At 44.8% G+C, this 16,674-nt stretch overlaps 1 protein-coding gene across 3 annotated transcripts; it reads right to left on the bottom strand.

Annotated features, from left to right (window-relative positions):
• Positions 1 to 5,180: 5,180 nt before the first annotated feature.
• Positions 5,181 to 14,464, bottom strand: LOC133381253 (zinc finger protein 501-like). 3 transcript variants are annotated; one of them, XM_061620126.1, is made up of 4 exons: positions 14,397 to 14,464; positions 11,807 to 11,889; positions 8,953 to 9,079; positions 5,181 to 7,120 (listed from the first exon to the last, which is right to left on the bottom strand). In XM_061620126.1, exons 2-4 carry the CDS (start codon positions 11,879 to 11,881, stop codon positions 5,994 to 5,996), a joined length of 1,329 nt encoding a protein of 442 aa, XP_061476110.1. In that variant the 5' UTR covers positions 11,882 to 11,889; positions 14,397 to 14,464; the 3' UTR covers positions 5,181 to 5,993. The 3 variants fall into 3 exon arrangements, with proteins under 3 accessions (XP_061476110.1, XP_061476108.1, XP_061476109.1); XM_061620124.1 differs by having other exon boundaries at positions 5,183 to 7,123; XM_061620125.1 differs by lacking the exon at positions 14,397 to 14,464 and adding an exon at positions 14,232 to 14,304 and having other exon boundaries at positions 5,183 to 7,123.
• Between the last annotated feature and the right edge of the window lie 2,210 nt (positions 14,465 to 16,674).

The raw sequence follows: 16,674 nt of genomic DNA on the forward strand, positions 1-16,674 counted from the left end.
TCCAGGCACTGCCCAGACCTAGACCTGCTTAGCTTCAGCAAGGTGTTGGCCTCATGTGCCTTCAGACTACACTCTAGGATCTTTGGTATGCTTCACCCCCCCATCACAAAATCCCTCCCCAGCTGTCACACTTGTGCCTCCTGTCCCATTATTATTAACAGTGATAATAATTTAATTTGTTACACATGCTGAGGTGGGTTACAACCATATAAAATATAACATTAAAAATAGGTGAAAACAAATTACAATCACAAAAAGCAGGTAGGTCCTAAAAATATACATCTCAAGTGTCAAAGGCCAGGGCAAAGACTGAAAAAACACTGATAAAAGAGGGGAATCGTTATTTATCTATAAGATTTCCTATCTGCCTTTCACCATAAGGTCTCAAGGTGGGTTGCAACAATATGATGTTACAAAAAACAAAGTAGTTCTGTTGGTGCAGGTGTGGGGAACCTTTGGCATCCTGGATGTTGCTGAACTTTCTCTTTCAACAAGCCTTTTAAGTAGAGACCTTATCCTAGCCTGGAATTACTTTTTAAAGCAGCTTTTTAAAATATGTTTTGTTTTATTATGTTTTAAAGTCTTTTGTTTTTAAGATGTTTTAGAGTGCTTTTAGTGTTTTTGTTTGCCGCCCTGGGTTCCTTCAGGGAGGAAGGGTGGGATATAAATTTAATAAATAAATTACAACTCCCATCATCCCTGGCCATTGGCCATGTGTGCTGGGGCTCATGGGAGTTCCAATTCAGCAACATTTGGAGGGTCAAACGTTTCCCACTCCTTTCGTGGAAGAACATCTTGCTGAGCAATGGAGCTTTTTCTCCCTCCCACAAATCTGCTCTGAAGGTTGGGGGGGGGGGGCTCATAAGAGATTTAGGGGATGCCTGAGGAGAGGGAGGGAAAGTTCTGTTCAGCAGCCAGGAGCCCTTGAGCTACTTTTGTTGGATATGTCCAAATAAAAGTTAACAATTACTATTTTTAAAAAGTAAACCTGTTTCAACCAGAACAGAACAATATAAATTTAGCCAAAGGGGTGGGTCCCACAGAACAGAATTCATTAACTGTCAAAAGGGCAAATTACATCTTCAGCATACAGCAGCAGCTGTTCAACACACAAAGACTAGCATATCGCGGGGGAAACTAGGCTAGTATCCTTGGCATGCTAGTTTTCTACATAAAGGATTTTTTTTTAATGCACAGAGAAGCATTTGTTCATGTCACATGCATATACTGTCTGCAGTCTGAACTCCTTGCAGTCCAGAAACAGGCTTACTACCTTATCTTTTTGTCTGAAAGCAGTGGAGGCCGGTTCATTAGGGCAAATGGGGCTCTGCCCCACCAATCTCAATCTGCCCTTAGCCAGCCCCCCCACCTGCCTTCTTACTTACAACCAGTCTTCCTCCAGTCACCCTCCTCCTCAGCTTCAGTGTTGCCCCTTGTTGAAGTTGGCAGAGACGATGGGGAGCAAATTCTGTATTGTTTGGCTCTGCCTGCCATTGGCTGTAGTTCCACCTACTGTGGGGCTATATGACTTCCGCTCCACCAGTCCCAATGGGCAGCAGCCATCGCTGTCTAAAAGTGACCAAAATGCACAGAGAAATGTTAACATTAATATGTTGTTTAGACAAAGGTGTTGGGATGCGTGCATGGTTCTTTGCACAGTACAAGCGGGACTGGTCCCTGCTCCCACAGGATTGTACAGTCTAAAATCCGACATGGGAAACTGAGGAAGGGAAGGCAGGAGTATGGTGTCAGACACAAAAGTGGACTGGGCCTCCTGAATCTTTGATAATTGGGCAGAAGAGGAAATTTCAGCAAATGTAGCTTATTATCTGGCTATTTATTGTTGTTTGTGCCTTCAAGTCGATTACGACTTATGGCGACCATATGAATCAGTGACCTCCAAGAGCATCTGTCATGAACCACCCTGTTCAGATCTTGTAAGTTCAGGTCTGTGGCTTCCTTTATGGAATTAATCCATCTCATGTTTGGCCTTCCTCTTTTTCTACTCCCTTCTGTTTTTCCCAGCATTATTATCTTTTCTAGTGAATCATGTCTTCTCATCATGTGTCCAAAGTATGATGACCTCAGTTGCATCTTTTTAGTTTAATTTGTTCTAACACCCAGTTATTTGTCTTTTTTGCAGACCATGATATGCGCAAAGCTCTCCAACACCACATTTCAAATGAGTTGATTTTTCTCTTGTCTGCTTTTTTCATGGTCCAACTTTCACATCCATACATAGAGATCGGGAATACCATGGTATGAATGATGCTGACTTTAGTGTTCAGTGATACATCTTTGCATTCGAGGACCTTTCCTAGTTCTCTCATAGCTGCCCTCCCCAGTCCTAGCTGCCTTCTAATTTCTTGTCTCCATAAGAAAACCCTTTTGGATCAGGGCAGTGGCCCATCTCGTCCAGCATCCTAGTCTCACAGTGATCAACCAGATGCCCCCAAAGGACACTCACAAGCAGGAGAGGAGCGCAACAACGCTCCCCAATTGCAACTCCCAGCAACTAGTATACAGACGCATACTGCCTCTTGACAATGGAGGCAGAACATAGCCTTTGTGGCTAGTAATAGCTCTACCTTCCATGAATTTGTCTAACCCCCTTTTAAAGCCATCTGAGTTGGTGACCAACATGACATTGTATGGGAGTGAGTTCTGTAGATTAATCATGCGCTCTGCAAAGTACTTCCATTTGTCTGTCCTGAATCTTCCAACATTCAGCACTCACTGGATGGTCTTGGCTTTAGTATTATGAGGGAGCAAGGAAAACCTCTACCCACATTTGCCACATCATGCATAATTTTATACACCCCTATCATGCCCCTCCCTTACTGGCTTTTCCCCTAAACTAAAAAAACCCAAATGTTGTAACCCAGGGGCCCTCATATGCTCAACTCCTCTCTGTCTGGGCCCTCTTGAGACAGCTGAAAATTATGAGACCCACCACTCACAAAGCAGTGCGAAGCAGTCACAAAATGGTGGCAGACGAAGGCAAAATTTGACATAAACAGCTGGCAATTACAGGTACCTATAGAGATTTTATCTAGCTTTGGAAATTTGCACATGCTTTCCCACATCATTTTCCTTGTGGCAGAGAGTTCCATAGCTTAGCTGTTCCCAAGCTAAGTATAGCCCCGTGCTCTGGAATTATTGTGATGCGGCCTTTTCACCAGTGGGCCTCACTCCGCCTAACGGTAGCACCTTGGAGGAAGGCAGAGCTGGCTAACAGCATGGCTGTCATAAAGCATTCAGCACAGTTGTTAACTGATGTGCATTGGTCTCAGTGGGTCCACTGTAGGGGTGGGGAGCCTTGTTCTGACTGAGGACCACATTCCCTTTCGGGCAACTTTCCAGGAACCATATGCCAGTGGTGGGCAGAGCGGGATGGAAAAGTGGCCAGAGCTTTGAATATAAACTGTATCATTGTACAGTAGTTTCCACAAATACACTTGCACACCTCTCTCTATCAGAGTTAACAGAGTTCAAGGACACATGCCGACCAGGCAAAAACACTCAGGGAATGAAGCATAAGGTGTCTCCTAACTACTCTCAGCACCCGTCACAAACAATACTTCCCAGGATGCTTTGGGGCAGTGGTTCCCAAATGCCCCCCCCCGGAGACCACTTTAAAAACACTGAGGGTCTTGGCAGACTATTTAATGATTTTTTTCTGCCTGTTGTAGAAATTGTAATGCACTGTGCTTGATGCGGTGTTTTTTAATTGTATTTTTATTGCTTCTGTTATATCTTAAATGGTATTTTATTGTGTTGCAATGTGAATTCCATAGAATTCACATTGTAAGTGCTCTTCACAGACACCCTGTGGGCCATCTGAATGACACTCAGGGACCACAGTTAGGAAACGCCTGCTTTGGGGGAAGCCATGACTGTTTAAAGTGGCACAACAGTGGAATAAACGTATGGTGTGAATGTGGCCTAGGTCTTAGTTGGATATCACACTTTAAGTCAGGGCTAGGAAACCTGTGGCCCTTCAGAAAAGGTTGAACTCCAACTCCCATCAGCCCAACCAGCATGACCAATGCCCAGGGATGATGGGAGCTGGAGTCCAACACTATCTGAAGGGCCACAGGATCCCTATCCTTGTTTTAGTGAAACGAAAAAGGAACTGAAATTATTGTCTCCTACCTTGATGGCCTTAATACGATGGACAATCCAACAACTGATCACATCAGTAGGGCCAGAGGCCATCCATCACGTGACCACCCACCTGATGTCTAAAGTACCACAGCTCAAGACATATATTTTCCCTACCCCAGGTATTTATATATATTGGATAATATTCAGAATTTCTCAGCAGTGTATGTAAAATGTTTTGTAAAAAACCCCAAAGAATGATTTGAATTCATCCTAGAAACAGTAAACTATCTTAAAATGCCTGCTAAAATGGGAAAGTCTGTCATAGTGTCACAGAATCATAGAGTAGGAAGGGGCCTCTAAGACCATCGAGTCCATCCCCCTGCTCAGTGCAGGAATCCAACTACAAGCCTCTCAGAGAGGTGGCTGTCCAGCTGCCTCTTGACAGCCTCCAGTGTTTGAGAGCCTGAACTTCAGCAGGGAAGCGGCCTGCCTAATCTTAATCGTATAATTGGGAGGGAGTTCCACTGAATCGGGCCCACAACAACACTGAACATACAGTCTCTGGTGGTTACGAACCATGCATCGGAAACATGGGGAACCACCAAGAGAGACTCCCCCAAAGATCTCAGTGATCAGGCAGAGATATAAGGATCAGGCGGTCCTTAAGGTATCCTGGTCCCAAGTTGTTAAGGGCCTTGTAAATTAACACAAGAACCTTGAACTTGGCCCTATAATGTATGGGCAACCGGTGCAAGCGTTTTAAGCATCGGAGTTATGTGCTGGCAGAAGTCTGTCCCCATCACTGAAACTGTTGCCGGCACCCTTGACATGGTTAGCTGTGAGGATATGCAACTATATTTAAAATGTTTTTAGCTGTTCTTAATTCTTTCCAATGTTTATTTACGTTAGGTTTAATTTTATTGTTTTGCTGTCTTCTTGTTTGCCAGCCTGGAATTCCTTTAGGAGAAAGGGCAGGACACAAATGAAAATGTAAAACTTTGTACGGTTATCATTGGACAAGATAATATTTCACACGTTTGCACAGTGTAATGCTTAGATATCAGGAAAGTAGCTCAAACCAGTTAATGCATTTAAAATGTTGACATTCTTAAATTCATTAAAACTAATCCAAATTGAGGGGGGAAAGTTAAAAGCATTGCTAAACATTAAAAATAGCACTTAAAACTATTTTAAAAAACAGCAGAGATCAGGAACATTTTTCTTAAAAAAAGGTAATAAAGGAAAAACATGTTTATTTGTTCGCCCCTTGAAGGCTCTACAAATGTCATCAGATAAAGTGGTTGCACCACTACAGATAAGTCCCTGCTCCTCACATTCAGGCTGTGATGGTACTTGTATCTGTATCCGGACTTCATTTGATGTGCAAGGGCGACAAGCTACACCTCTAAAAGGCAGCAGTTCCACAGGGCCATAGCTCAGAGGAAGCGCACATGCTTTCCATGCAGAAGGTCTCAGGTTCAATCCCCAGCATCTCCAAGTAGAGCTGGGAGAGAGTTCCTGCCTCAAACCCTGGAGAGCCACTGCCAGTCAGTGTCGACAGTACTGAGCTAGATGGGCCAATGTTGGATTCAGTGTAACACAACTTCTTATCTTCCTCTTACATAAAACATTTGTATCATTGGGCTCCCACCCTCTGGAGTCTTCCACCAGTAAAGAGGGGCAATCTCCCGCAAAGCTTTCCCAACAGTTCAAACATTTTCTAAAGACTCTCCACTGGCTATCTATAGAGGTGTATTCAGAATTGAGCTGCAAAAGGAAACATTTCTAGCCAGCGTGAGCACATCTATTGCTCCTCTCTTGAATGGATAATCTGATGTCTATAAAGATGATCGCTCTGGTTGAAGCTCTTTCCGCACACCAGACATTTAGACAGTTTTCCCCGTGTGAACTGATTGATGGAATGGAAGATTTGAGCTCACACAGAAACTCTTTTCACATTGATACTCTTCCTCCCCTGTATAAATTATTTGATGGTTAACAAGGTACGTTTTGTGAGACAAGCTCTTGTCACAGTCTGAGCAACTGTACAGTTCCTCTCCTGCGTGTATTCCTTGATGCAAAGTTAGGGCATCGCTTTGACTGAATCTCTTTCCACACATTGAACATTTATATAGCTTTTCCAATGAGTGGATTCTTTGATAGGAAGTAAGATTTGTGCTCTGGCAGAATTTTTCTTCGAAGGCTGAGCATGTATAGAGTTTCTCTCCACTGTGAATTCTTTGGTGCACAGTAAAGAGCCTACTCCACCTAAAGCTCTTTCCACACTCTAAGCATTTATATGGTTTCTCCCCTGTGTGAATTCTTTGATGTGCAATAAGGGACTTATCCCAGCTGAAGCTCTTTCCACATTCTGGGCATTGATACGGCTTCTCGCCTGTGTGGTTTCTTTGATGACATGCAAGACTTGCACTCTGGCGGAAACTCCTTCCACATACTGTGCATTTATATGGTTTCTCCTCTGCATGAATTCTTTGATGAGAAGTAAGGGAGTCACACCGACTAAAGCTCTTTCCACACTCTAAGCATTTATATGGTTTCTCCCCTGTGTGAATTCTTTGATGGGAAGTAAGACTTGCACTGTGGCTGAATCTTTTCCCACAGACGGAGCATGTATATGGTTTCTCTCCAGTGTGAATTCTTTGATGTGAAGCAAGGTTGTCATGCCGATTGAAGCTCTTTCCACACTGGGTACACTTATATGGTTTCTCTCCCGTGTGAGTTCTCTGATGTAGATTAAATGCTGACTGGCAACTAAAGGCTTTCCCACACTCGGTACAATTTATCCTTTTCTTTCCTTTGTGAGCTGCATGTTGGATTAGGATATCCCTATATGGACCAGCCATGCATTTCTCCTCCTGTGTCTGTGTTTGCTTCTCCTCTTGCTTCTTTACTCCATCTTGAGTTCCCAAGTTCTCTCCACCACCCTGATCCTTGGTGCTTTCCAATACCATTTCCGACGGTTCCTGCTCATTCTCACTCTCCCACACATAACCTGCTGGAATAAAAAGACAAACACAATAAACCTCTGATCAGGAAATAAACCAAACTGATTGCTACAGAAAGCATAAAAACACAACAATCACCATTTGTTATCCTTCTATGCACCTTCCGAAGAGTGATTGGGGAGGAAACTGAGGGGGGTACCTGGTTTACCTCTGTTTGAACAATGTTCTGCTCACCTCTTCTCCCAATCATCCTCTGCTGAGGACGGGCAATTCTGACACCCTTCTAGCATTGGATAAGATTGCATGATTCAATCACTCCTAAAGTACGGGAGACAATAAAACTACCCTGCCATCAGAGGAACCTGCCTGGTTAGTCTCTGTGTAAGTCAATGTTCTGGGCTCATTTCCTTTGAGCATCAATTCACACAGAACAGCAACTCACACACAGCAAAGGCTCCTCGGGCTGATCATTTTGGGGTAGCCTCCTGGTGTTCAGAGTAAATTGTGAAGTAAATATATACAGTCATAAGTACCAATAAATAAAAGGCCTCAGTTGGGAAAACTTGGAGATCTGCTGTTAAGAATAAGAACACTGACCTAGAGGGACCAATCTGATTCCTAATTGCCAGCACCCCCACCAAAGAGGATATCAGAAAACAAGGCCGTTCGAAGTAGCCAGTGCTGGGTTTGAAGGAACACACAGTCTCACTCGGTGTAAGGCAGTTCCTTATAAACCAAGGATGAGGAACATCTGTGGTCCTCCAGATGGACTCCAGCTCTCATCAGCCCCAGCCAGCACGTCCAATGGGTCTGGGATGATGGATGTTGTAGTTCCTCAACTTCTGGAGGGCAACAGGTTTCTCATCCTTTTAGCAAACCAATGGTGTTACTCTCTGTTGTGCCTCAGCATACAGAAAGAAGCCGCAATCTGAGAGAGCTTCCAGTGAAGCTGAATGGAAGAAGATTCAGGACCAAAAAGAGGAAAGGCTTCCTCTATATAGTTTGTTACCATAAAATGCAGCGACAGCCGGCAACTTGGATGGCTTTAAAAGGCATTGGGACAAATTCATGGAGGACAAGGCTGTCACTGGTTACTAGTCATGATGAATGCATACTTCTTCAAGTGTCAGAGGCAGCTTGTCTCTGGTACCAGGATATGATCTCAAGGCATATATATAATTTATTTATATATATATATAAATAAATTAGATTTATATCCCACCCTTTCTCCCAGTAGGAGCCCAGGGCAGCACCACCTTGCTGAAGCTAAGGAGATCTGGGTCCAGTCAGTGCCTGGATGCGAGACCATCTGGGAACTACATGTATACTGCCTTGGCTTTCTTGATGAAGAAAAGGCAGGATATAAATGTACGAACATCAGCAAACAAACATCAGTTGCTGGGGATCGCAAGCAGGAGTGGGCTGTTGTACTCATGTCCTGCTGGTGGGCTTCCACAGGCATCTGGTTAGCCATTGTGAGAACAGAATGCTGGATTAAACAGGCCTTTAGTCTAATCCAGCAGGGCTCTTCTGTATGTTTTTATGACAAAAATGCCCATGAGACCATCCTACCCCATCCTTAAGATCAGGCTGCATACCTGAGGACTGGAAAGTGGCCAATGTAACACCATTTTTTTAAAAAAGGGACCTGGGGGGATATCCAGAAAATTATGAGGTGGTATCTCCACGTCCATTCATGGTTAAAGACAGAATTACAGGGGATATCAAAGAACAAGTCTCGCTGAAGCAGATCCAGCATGGCTTCAGCGAGGGTAAGTCCTGTCTCTTAGAGGAGGATGTTATTTGCCCCGGCAAATTACACTACCAACAGGAGTTCATACTTTCAGCATCTCCATATTAAAGAAAAAGGGATACTTACCCAGAGTGGTCACCATCCCAAGAATCTCAAGCATCACCTCTCTGTACAGAGCCCTCTGGCCTGGCTTCATCAGAGCCCATTCCTCTTCGGTGAAATACACGGCCACCTCCTCAAAGGTCACCGGTCCCTGGAAGAGTTATTTATTTATTTATTAGGTTTCTATCCCACCCTTCCAGTAGGAGCCCAGGGCGGCAAAGATGAAAATAAATTTCCTTCCCTCACAAATAATTCACAGGCAGAGTGTAAAAAATGATTTCTCTTCCACTGACAATTGGAAGGGAAGCGTGGACCACTGGGTTCAGGATTCAAAGCTTGATGGGCAAACTCTAGAGGACAATGCAGCCCTTCTCAGAGGAAACTCCAGAGATAAAGAGGAAAGAGACAAAGTCCTCCAGCAGGCGTGGGGAAATGGATCCAGCTGGTGGGCCGAATCCTGACCTTCCCACAACCCCAGCAGGCCATTTTCAAAGTGCTGCATTTGACCTTTACAGCCCTATATGGCTCAGGACCCCAACATCTCAAGGACCGCCTCTTCCTATATGAACCAGCCCAGACTTTGTGGTCCTCATCACAGGCCCTTTTCTGGGTGCCATACCTGACGGAGATAGAGAGGATGGCCTTTTCAGTGGTGGCTCCCCATATGTGCAATGCTCTCTCCAGGGAGATGCACCTGGCACCATCCTTGTCAGTCACCCAGACCTTTGGTAATTAAGTGGCCTCCTACAGTGGTGTTCACCTTTTAATGGGGTAGGTAGAACTAGTTGTCATTAATATTCTACTGGATGAGCATTTTATGTATTTTGCATTTTTCATTGTTTTCCATTTTTCTGGTTTTAAATGGCTTTTATTTGCTTATTTTATGTTGTCAAGTCGCTTTGAGACTTTTTCTTTTGTATAAAGTGACTGATAAATGTAAACTACAACAATATTTTACGGGTGTTGGATCACCTGACATCATCAAGATATCAGTAGTGTTTTCCTTTGCCTGCGTGGTTTGAAATCAAACCATGTGGGGGAAAGGTACAAGGTACAGGGCTTTACAGGCACTGTCAGTCAGCAGTACCTGTAAACCCCACTTTTGGTAGGGAGCCACATCTTTACCTGCCACTTACCTGATGTCATATATGACATCAGGTGAAGGGCAGGTGACTGTGACTTGGGGAAAACAGCCTCGTGGGCCTAATTTGGCCTGGGGCAGGAAGTTCCCCACAGTTGTCCTCTAGGCTCTGTAACGACGAAGGAGCGACCTGGTTGATTGGCCAAGCACAACAAGGGAAGGCGTTCCTACACCTTTAATACTTGTGCTGAAGAGAGGGTTTCAGCAGGTGAATTAAAGGTGCAGTAGCCCCTTTCCTGTTTTGCACCTGGTCCTTCTATCCCCAGCATATCTCCCTGCTGGATCTCCCATCAGGCTATAGCAGAGGAAGAAAAGGGAAGCAGGGCCACTCCATCCGTGCCAAACAGAAGAAGCTGCCTTATACCAAGCCAGACCGTTGGTCCATCTGGCTCTACACTAGGGTTGCCAGGTCCATGGCCTGAGACTGATCCTGTATCTTTAGGAGAAGAGAAAGTCAGCCAAGTGCAGGTGTTCTTGCAACCCTGTAATGGGAAAAACCACAAGGTGGAATTCTCCCTTCCCCCTGCACAACTTTTAAAGATACTGAAGACCTCTTGGTTGCCAGGCCCAGCCTCCAAGAGGTCTTCTGTATCTTTAAAAGTTGTAGAGAGGGGAGGGAGAATTCCACCTTGAGGTTTTTCCCGTTACAGAGTTGCAAGAACACCTGCACTTGGCTCACTTTCTCTTCTCCTAAAGATACAGGATCAGTCTCAGGCCAAGAACCTGGCAACCCTACTCTACACTGTCTGGCAGCAGCTCTCCAAAGTTTCAAGTGGAAGACATTCCCAGCCATGCCTGAGTATGCCAGGGATTGAACCTGGGACCTACTACATGCCATATAGGTGCTCTACCACTGAGCCATGGCCTTTCAGATGAGAGACTGGCACATTTTGGCTCCTTCTCTTTTAACTGTTTCCATCCCAGCCAGTTTATTAAAAAGCTTGTAACAAAGATCTGGTCCCTGAGTTTATTTCCTCCTCCCTCCCAATCCAGCTTCCTTTCATGCCCATTGTCCTTTTGCGGGTTGCCGCTCAGATTTATTTGGCAACTTGTGCTTTCAAATCTGCTGGAGAGGCCCTGACAATAATTTTATCAATGGTTGTGACTCTCTGCGGTGACTCACAGCAGGGCCTTCTCAGCAGTGGAACTCCCTCCTACCAGGAGATACATCTGTCACCCTCACTGATGTCATTTCAACATCTGCTGAAGACACCATTTGGCCTTTTGGAGACTGATGAGCTGGTTTGTCTGTTCAACGTGAATTGTACGCTGCTGATTTTCTGTGGAAGATTGATGAGTTTGGATAATTGTATGGTTTTAATATTGATGTTGTATTTTATGCACTTCTTGGATGAACACCCTAGGAATTTAGTTGAAAGGCAGTTGAAAACTGTAGAGTTGTACCCAACAAAGCCATCTCATTAGCGCAAGGACTTGACTTCCACCTGCACAGTGGGACCCTTCCTCTCCTTGCGCTCACATCCCAATCTGTTCTGGGGGTCCCCCAACCATCCAGAGCATATTTGGGAGGCATACACAAGGGAGAGGAACTCCCATTGAGCAGGCAGGATTCCTTGTGCTAAGTGGACAACTTCACTTGCTACAGCCCATAATATATATATTTTGAAGTTTGAAGGCAGAGGCTGCCTTGTTTTCACTGATCTGTAAACCTCTCTAGAATCCTTTTTTAGCTGAGGTACAAATAAATCAAATGAATAAATAGTCTCTCTTTTATACCTGAGCTGGCTCCACTGCAACTGGCTCCATCTCAATGCAAAGGGGAGAGGTCTTGGAGAATGTCACAGATCTCATTCCACTTCCTGCGAGGGATGAAAAGGCAGCCCAACAAGTTGCAACTTTTTCACCTCACCTTAAAAAGGATATTATAGAGCTGGAAAAAGTTCAGAAAATGGCTATCAAACTTCTTCTGCCCCTTTTTAAGCTCTTACTGGGAAAGAGAAAGGTGTTTCCTCCCGGAAGGTATCCAGGTTGGTTTATACACTTGGAACACTGTATACAGTTCTGGTCGCCTCACCCTAAAAAAGTTATAGTAGAGCTGGAAAGTGTTCAGAAAAAGGGCAACCCAAATGATGAAGGGGATGGAACAACTCCCCTATGAGGAGAGGTGGCAGCATTTGGGGCTTTTAAGTTTATGGGGCAGGGGGAAGCATATGAGGAGAAATGGTAGGGTGTATAAAATTATGCATGGTGTGGAGAAAACGGACAGTTTTTTTTCTCCCTCTCTCATAATACTAGAACTTGGGGCCATCCAATGAAGCTGAATGTCACAAGATTCAGGACAGACAAAAGAAAGTCCTTCTTCACACAGCATGTAGGTAAACTGTGGAATTCGCTCCCACAAGACGCAGTGAATGGCCACCAACTAGGATGGCTTTAAAAGATAAATTCATGACCATATTAGATAGATTCATGACCATAAGGCTATCAATGGCTATGCTACACCTCCACTGTCGGAGACTGTGTGCCTCTGGGCACCAGTTTCTGGGAATCACAGGTGGGGGGAGCGTTGTTGTGCTCCGATCCTGCTTGCATCTGGCTGGCCACTACAAAAACAGTGGCAACTCAAACCCAGTGCTGCATTCCTGAACTCAAAATTAACAGCACATGTTCAGTCCTGGACAAAGGTCGCAAAGGAAATGAAGGTGACCGCAGGTGAGAAACTTTACCAAGCTGATGTTTGCCACCCCAAGGAAAGATGTATAAGGAAAAGTGGAGGTAAATAAGATACACAGACACACTTTAAAAGAGAGGTGCCAGTAGCCAATAGCACAGATGTTATATCTCCGCCCTCTCCCCATACCTCGGAGACTTGAGTCTTGTTCACACACAGCTATAAGCTGTCTCCACACATGTGTGGAATGTGTGAAAAAGAGTGTACGCTTGTTGATTTGCACAGCTCAGTGACTGTGTACACAGGCACACCAAGACAGTACATTTGTTGAACATTACATGCGAATAACATTAGGGCGTACAACTCAGCTATGTGGTATTCTTACATACCACATATTCTATGAGGTGTGCTCACATGTTACATTCAACAAGAGTACACTCTGTGTACACAAATAGATGAGCCGTACAAATCATAGCAAGCGCACACTCTTCCTCACAAATGCTTGAACGTGTGCAGGGACAGCTTGAACCTGTCTCCAGGGGGAATCTCATAAGTAAGGGTCGCTACCTTTTTATGCAACTGTGCCCCTCTGCCTTTACAATTCAGCTAGGGCAAAGAAGCGCTTTGGAAGCTTTTCCTCACTGTTTCATCTCCATACCAGAAAAACCTTTGCCTGCTAAAATGCCAGGAAACTGTTAAAGGCACAGCAGCCAACTCAGTTTTTTTCTCTTTTAAAAAATGGCTGCAACCCTAATTATGTGAGGGATGGAAACTGTGGAGAGAGGGGCCATGAATGTATTTAAATAATAACTATTATTAGTATAATTATTACCACAGTAAGGCTCAACCATGAATAATATAAATAAAAGATGGAAACCCAGAAGTTCCATCCAGACTTCCTCACCCCACCCCACCCCTCAGAGCATGGAGATGTTATGGGAACCTGCCTCCAAATTAGCTCCCTCCTCTCAGTCCTGTAAATGGACTAGGCTTGCCAACTTTTTTTCTGGCCTTGTTCCTGTGCCTTTCATTTTCATCACAAAGGTGCCATGGGAGACTTTTCTCCATTTCCATTTCTGAAAAAGCTTTGCCTGCAATATTTCTGCCTTTCAGGAATCTTTTGAAAGCACAGCAGCAAGAAAACAAAAAGGAGGGGGAGAGAGAAGTAGCAGCACAGGAGCAGAAAAAAACGTAGCAACCCTTAATTATGGAGTAGAAGGAAATAATTAGATTGCTCGCGTCTTAGCCTTGCGGGAATTGAGATGCAATCTAAAGAGGGTTCCTCACCCCTGCCCCTCAGCACCCCCCGTTAAAAATAGCTTCTGGGATATACAGATTAAATCGCTACACAAAAGGAGAGAAAGAGAAACAAGCGGAGAGCTTTAAAAGGATTTTTGAGCATGCTCTTTCCATCGCCTGATCCCGGCGATCGCCAAAGGAATAAACTCATCACGAACCAAACACTGAAGCCAAAAAGCAACGGGAGATGGGAGAACTGATGGCCCATAACCTGCAGGGGGATAGACCTACCAGGATCCCTCCGTGCACGGAAATTTTAGAGGGGAGAGAAATTACCGGAGCTCCTTCTACTGCTTCCATCCCGCCCACCCCACCCCCCACGGAGCGCCTTTCTCTTGCCTTCCCCTGAATGCATCCGACACCAGCATCTCTGCAAGCGCAAAAAAGAAAACTCACATGGATCACTTTGCATTTGCCTTTCAAGCAAGCGGAAAAGGAAAAGGCATTCCTTCTTTTTTTTTTCTTTCGCAACCTTTCCTTCTGCTCTAGGAATGTCGGCTCAGTCGCTGTTGTTGCCGTTAACCATTAAAGAGCACCTTCCTACAGAGAGCAGGGGAGCTGGCCTGTTTCTGGAGTGTAAAAACTTCAGCTTGTAGGGAGGCACAATAGCGGAAGGGTCCACCATGAAAAGAAAGAAGGAAAGAAGCAAATCCTTGCATATGGAAAACTAGTCTGTCAGGGAGAAGACTAGGACAGAACCTTTCTCCATGAACTTTAGTTCATATTTATACACACACACACATATAACGGCAGCTGTGGAAAAGCTGGATTCTGTGTGAAGGCTCATTAGGAAAGGGACTAAAAATAAAGCTGCCAATATCATAATGCCGTTGTAGAAATCTAGGATGTGGCTGCATTTGGAACACTGTGCGCAGTTCTGGTCACCTCATCTCAACAAGGATAATGTAGAGCGAGAAAAGGGTCAGAAAAGAGCAGCCACAACTATTGAGGGGATGGAGCGACCTTGCCATTTGGAAAGGTTGCAGCGTTGGATTTTTTTAGTTTAGAGAAAAGGGGGAGGGGCATGATAGAGGTGTATAAAATTATGCCTGGTGTGGGAAAAGTGGGGAGAGAGGATTTTCCTCCCTCATAATCCTAGAACCCAAAGGGGTTATCCAATGAAGGTGAAGGTTGGAAGATTCAGGACAGACAAAAAGAAAAACTTCTCACAGCACATAGTTAAACTCTGGCATTCGCTCCCACAAGGTTCAGTGATAGCCGCCAACGTATATAGCTTTAGAAGAGGATCAGACAAGTTAATAGATGATAAGGCCATCAATGGCTCCTAGCCACGATGACATGTGTTCTGTCGCCTGCTGAGCCAGGCCAGTAATCCATTGGCCTGGTATTTTCTCTGCAGCTACCCCTTGCTGCAGGCAAGGCCCATGCTCCCCCCATCCCAAAACCACAGTGGCTTGCCTTCAATCCACTTTCCATGCCTCCTTACCAGAAAGCATAGATTCAGATGACCTATTGTCTGCAGCAAGCAGCGAGACAAGCTGTTGCATCTGGTCCACTCAGGGCTCCTGCAGACATCCCCTTGACTGGGCATTCGTGATGATTTGTACTCATGATAGTATCGGGGCTTACTGAGCATGTGCAGCTTTCTGAGCATGTGAAGCTTTGCATTTTAAACTCAGTGAAAATCATAGCGCCATCATAGCTATAGGCAAGGGGCAGGTATACGCAATCCCGCCTTCCAACACTGCTTGCACCTGCAAATGTTTCAGGGCGGACACACTGCTTCGTATCAGTGCATGTTCCTGCTGAAATCTTGTAACTTTTTATAATCGCAAATGTTTCGGTTTACAGTATTTTTTTTGTCCCACGTTTGTTGCGCTACAGTGCAACAAGGGTCCTTCCAGGCAGGAATAATGCAGAAATATTGAGGAAGTGTTGCAAAACAACTAATAAAGTGGAACGATGTACGGATGTTCCAGGATAAACCCACCATTAATGCATTATCATTGTGTCAATGACATATTGCAGAATATGCACACACACACAAGCAGTCTGGAGGTGCCCTCACCGTTGGCAGATTGCTGTGGGACCAGCTCTGGAATCCAAGGAAGAAGTTGGGCCAGGCGAGATGGAGGGAAGAAGAGCCAGAGGATTTAAATGTGCTGTCTTTTCCCTGACATAGCAGAGAGGCCGGAAGATGGCAATCAAGCAGGCTGAGAGTGAATGTCTGAGCCTGGAAACAGCGGGAGCAGGAGCAAGAGGGAACATGAAATCAATTTTTTGAGTGCTTCTCCTGCTCCCTGGACCCTTACTCTGAGGCCCTTGTCTAGGTCCCCCTTCTGAGGGAGGCTCAGAGGCTGATGACAGGGGAGAGGGCCTTTTTAGTTGTGGCCCCATCTGTGGAATGCTCTCCCCAGAAGTTGCCGTTGCTGACATCTTTTCAGCATCAGGCCTTATCTTTTTTCCTCAGGCTAATAGACTAACAGTGCCATCCAATACAGATCTACTCAGAACTAAGCTCAACTAGTTTCAATGGGAATTGCTCACAGGTAAGTGTGTATTGGATTGTGGCCTAAAATGATATTGTTTGTTTTTAGTGTGTTGCCCAAGTTTTCTGTTGTTTTTTTGTTCTGTTTTATGGAAATATATATTTATTTGTGTTTTTTAAACAGTGTCGTAAGTTGCTTGAAGACCTTTGAGTAACAGGTAGCTA

The sequence above is a fragment of the Rhineura floridana genome, chromosome 3, assembly GCF_030035675.1.
Source record: "Rhineura floridana isolate rRhiFlo1 chromosome 3, rRhiFlo1.hap2, whole genome shotgun sequence".
Taxonomy (NCBI): domain Eukaryota; kingdom Metazoa; phylum Chordata; class Lepidosauria; order Squamata; family Rhineuridae; genus Rhineura; species Rhineura floridana.

Bases quoted from the DNA above. Each gene is read 5' to 3' on its own strand.
- LOC133381253 (XM_061620124.1), bottom strand. From the start codon at position 11,881: ATGAGATCTGTGACATTCTCCAAGACCTCTCCCCTTTGCATTGAGATG. The intron at 9,080-11,806 runs GTATAAAAGAGA...TAACTCTTCCAG, and splicing joins TTGCAGTGGAGCCAGCTCAG to GGACCGGTGACCTTTGAGGA. The intron at 7,124-8,952 runs GTAAGTATCCCT...TTTTTATTCCAG, and splicing joins TGGGATGGTGACCACTCTGG to CAGGTTATGTGTGGGAGAGT.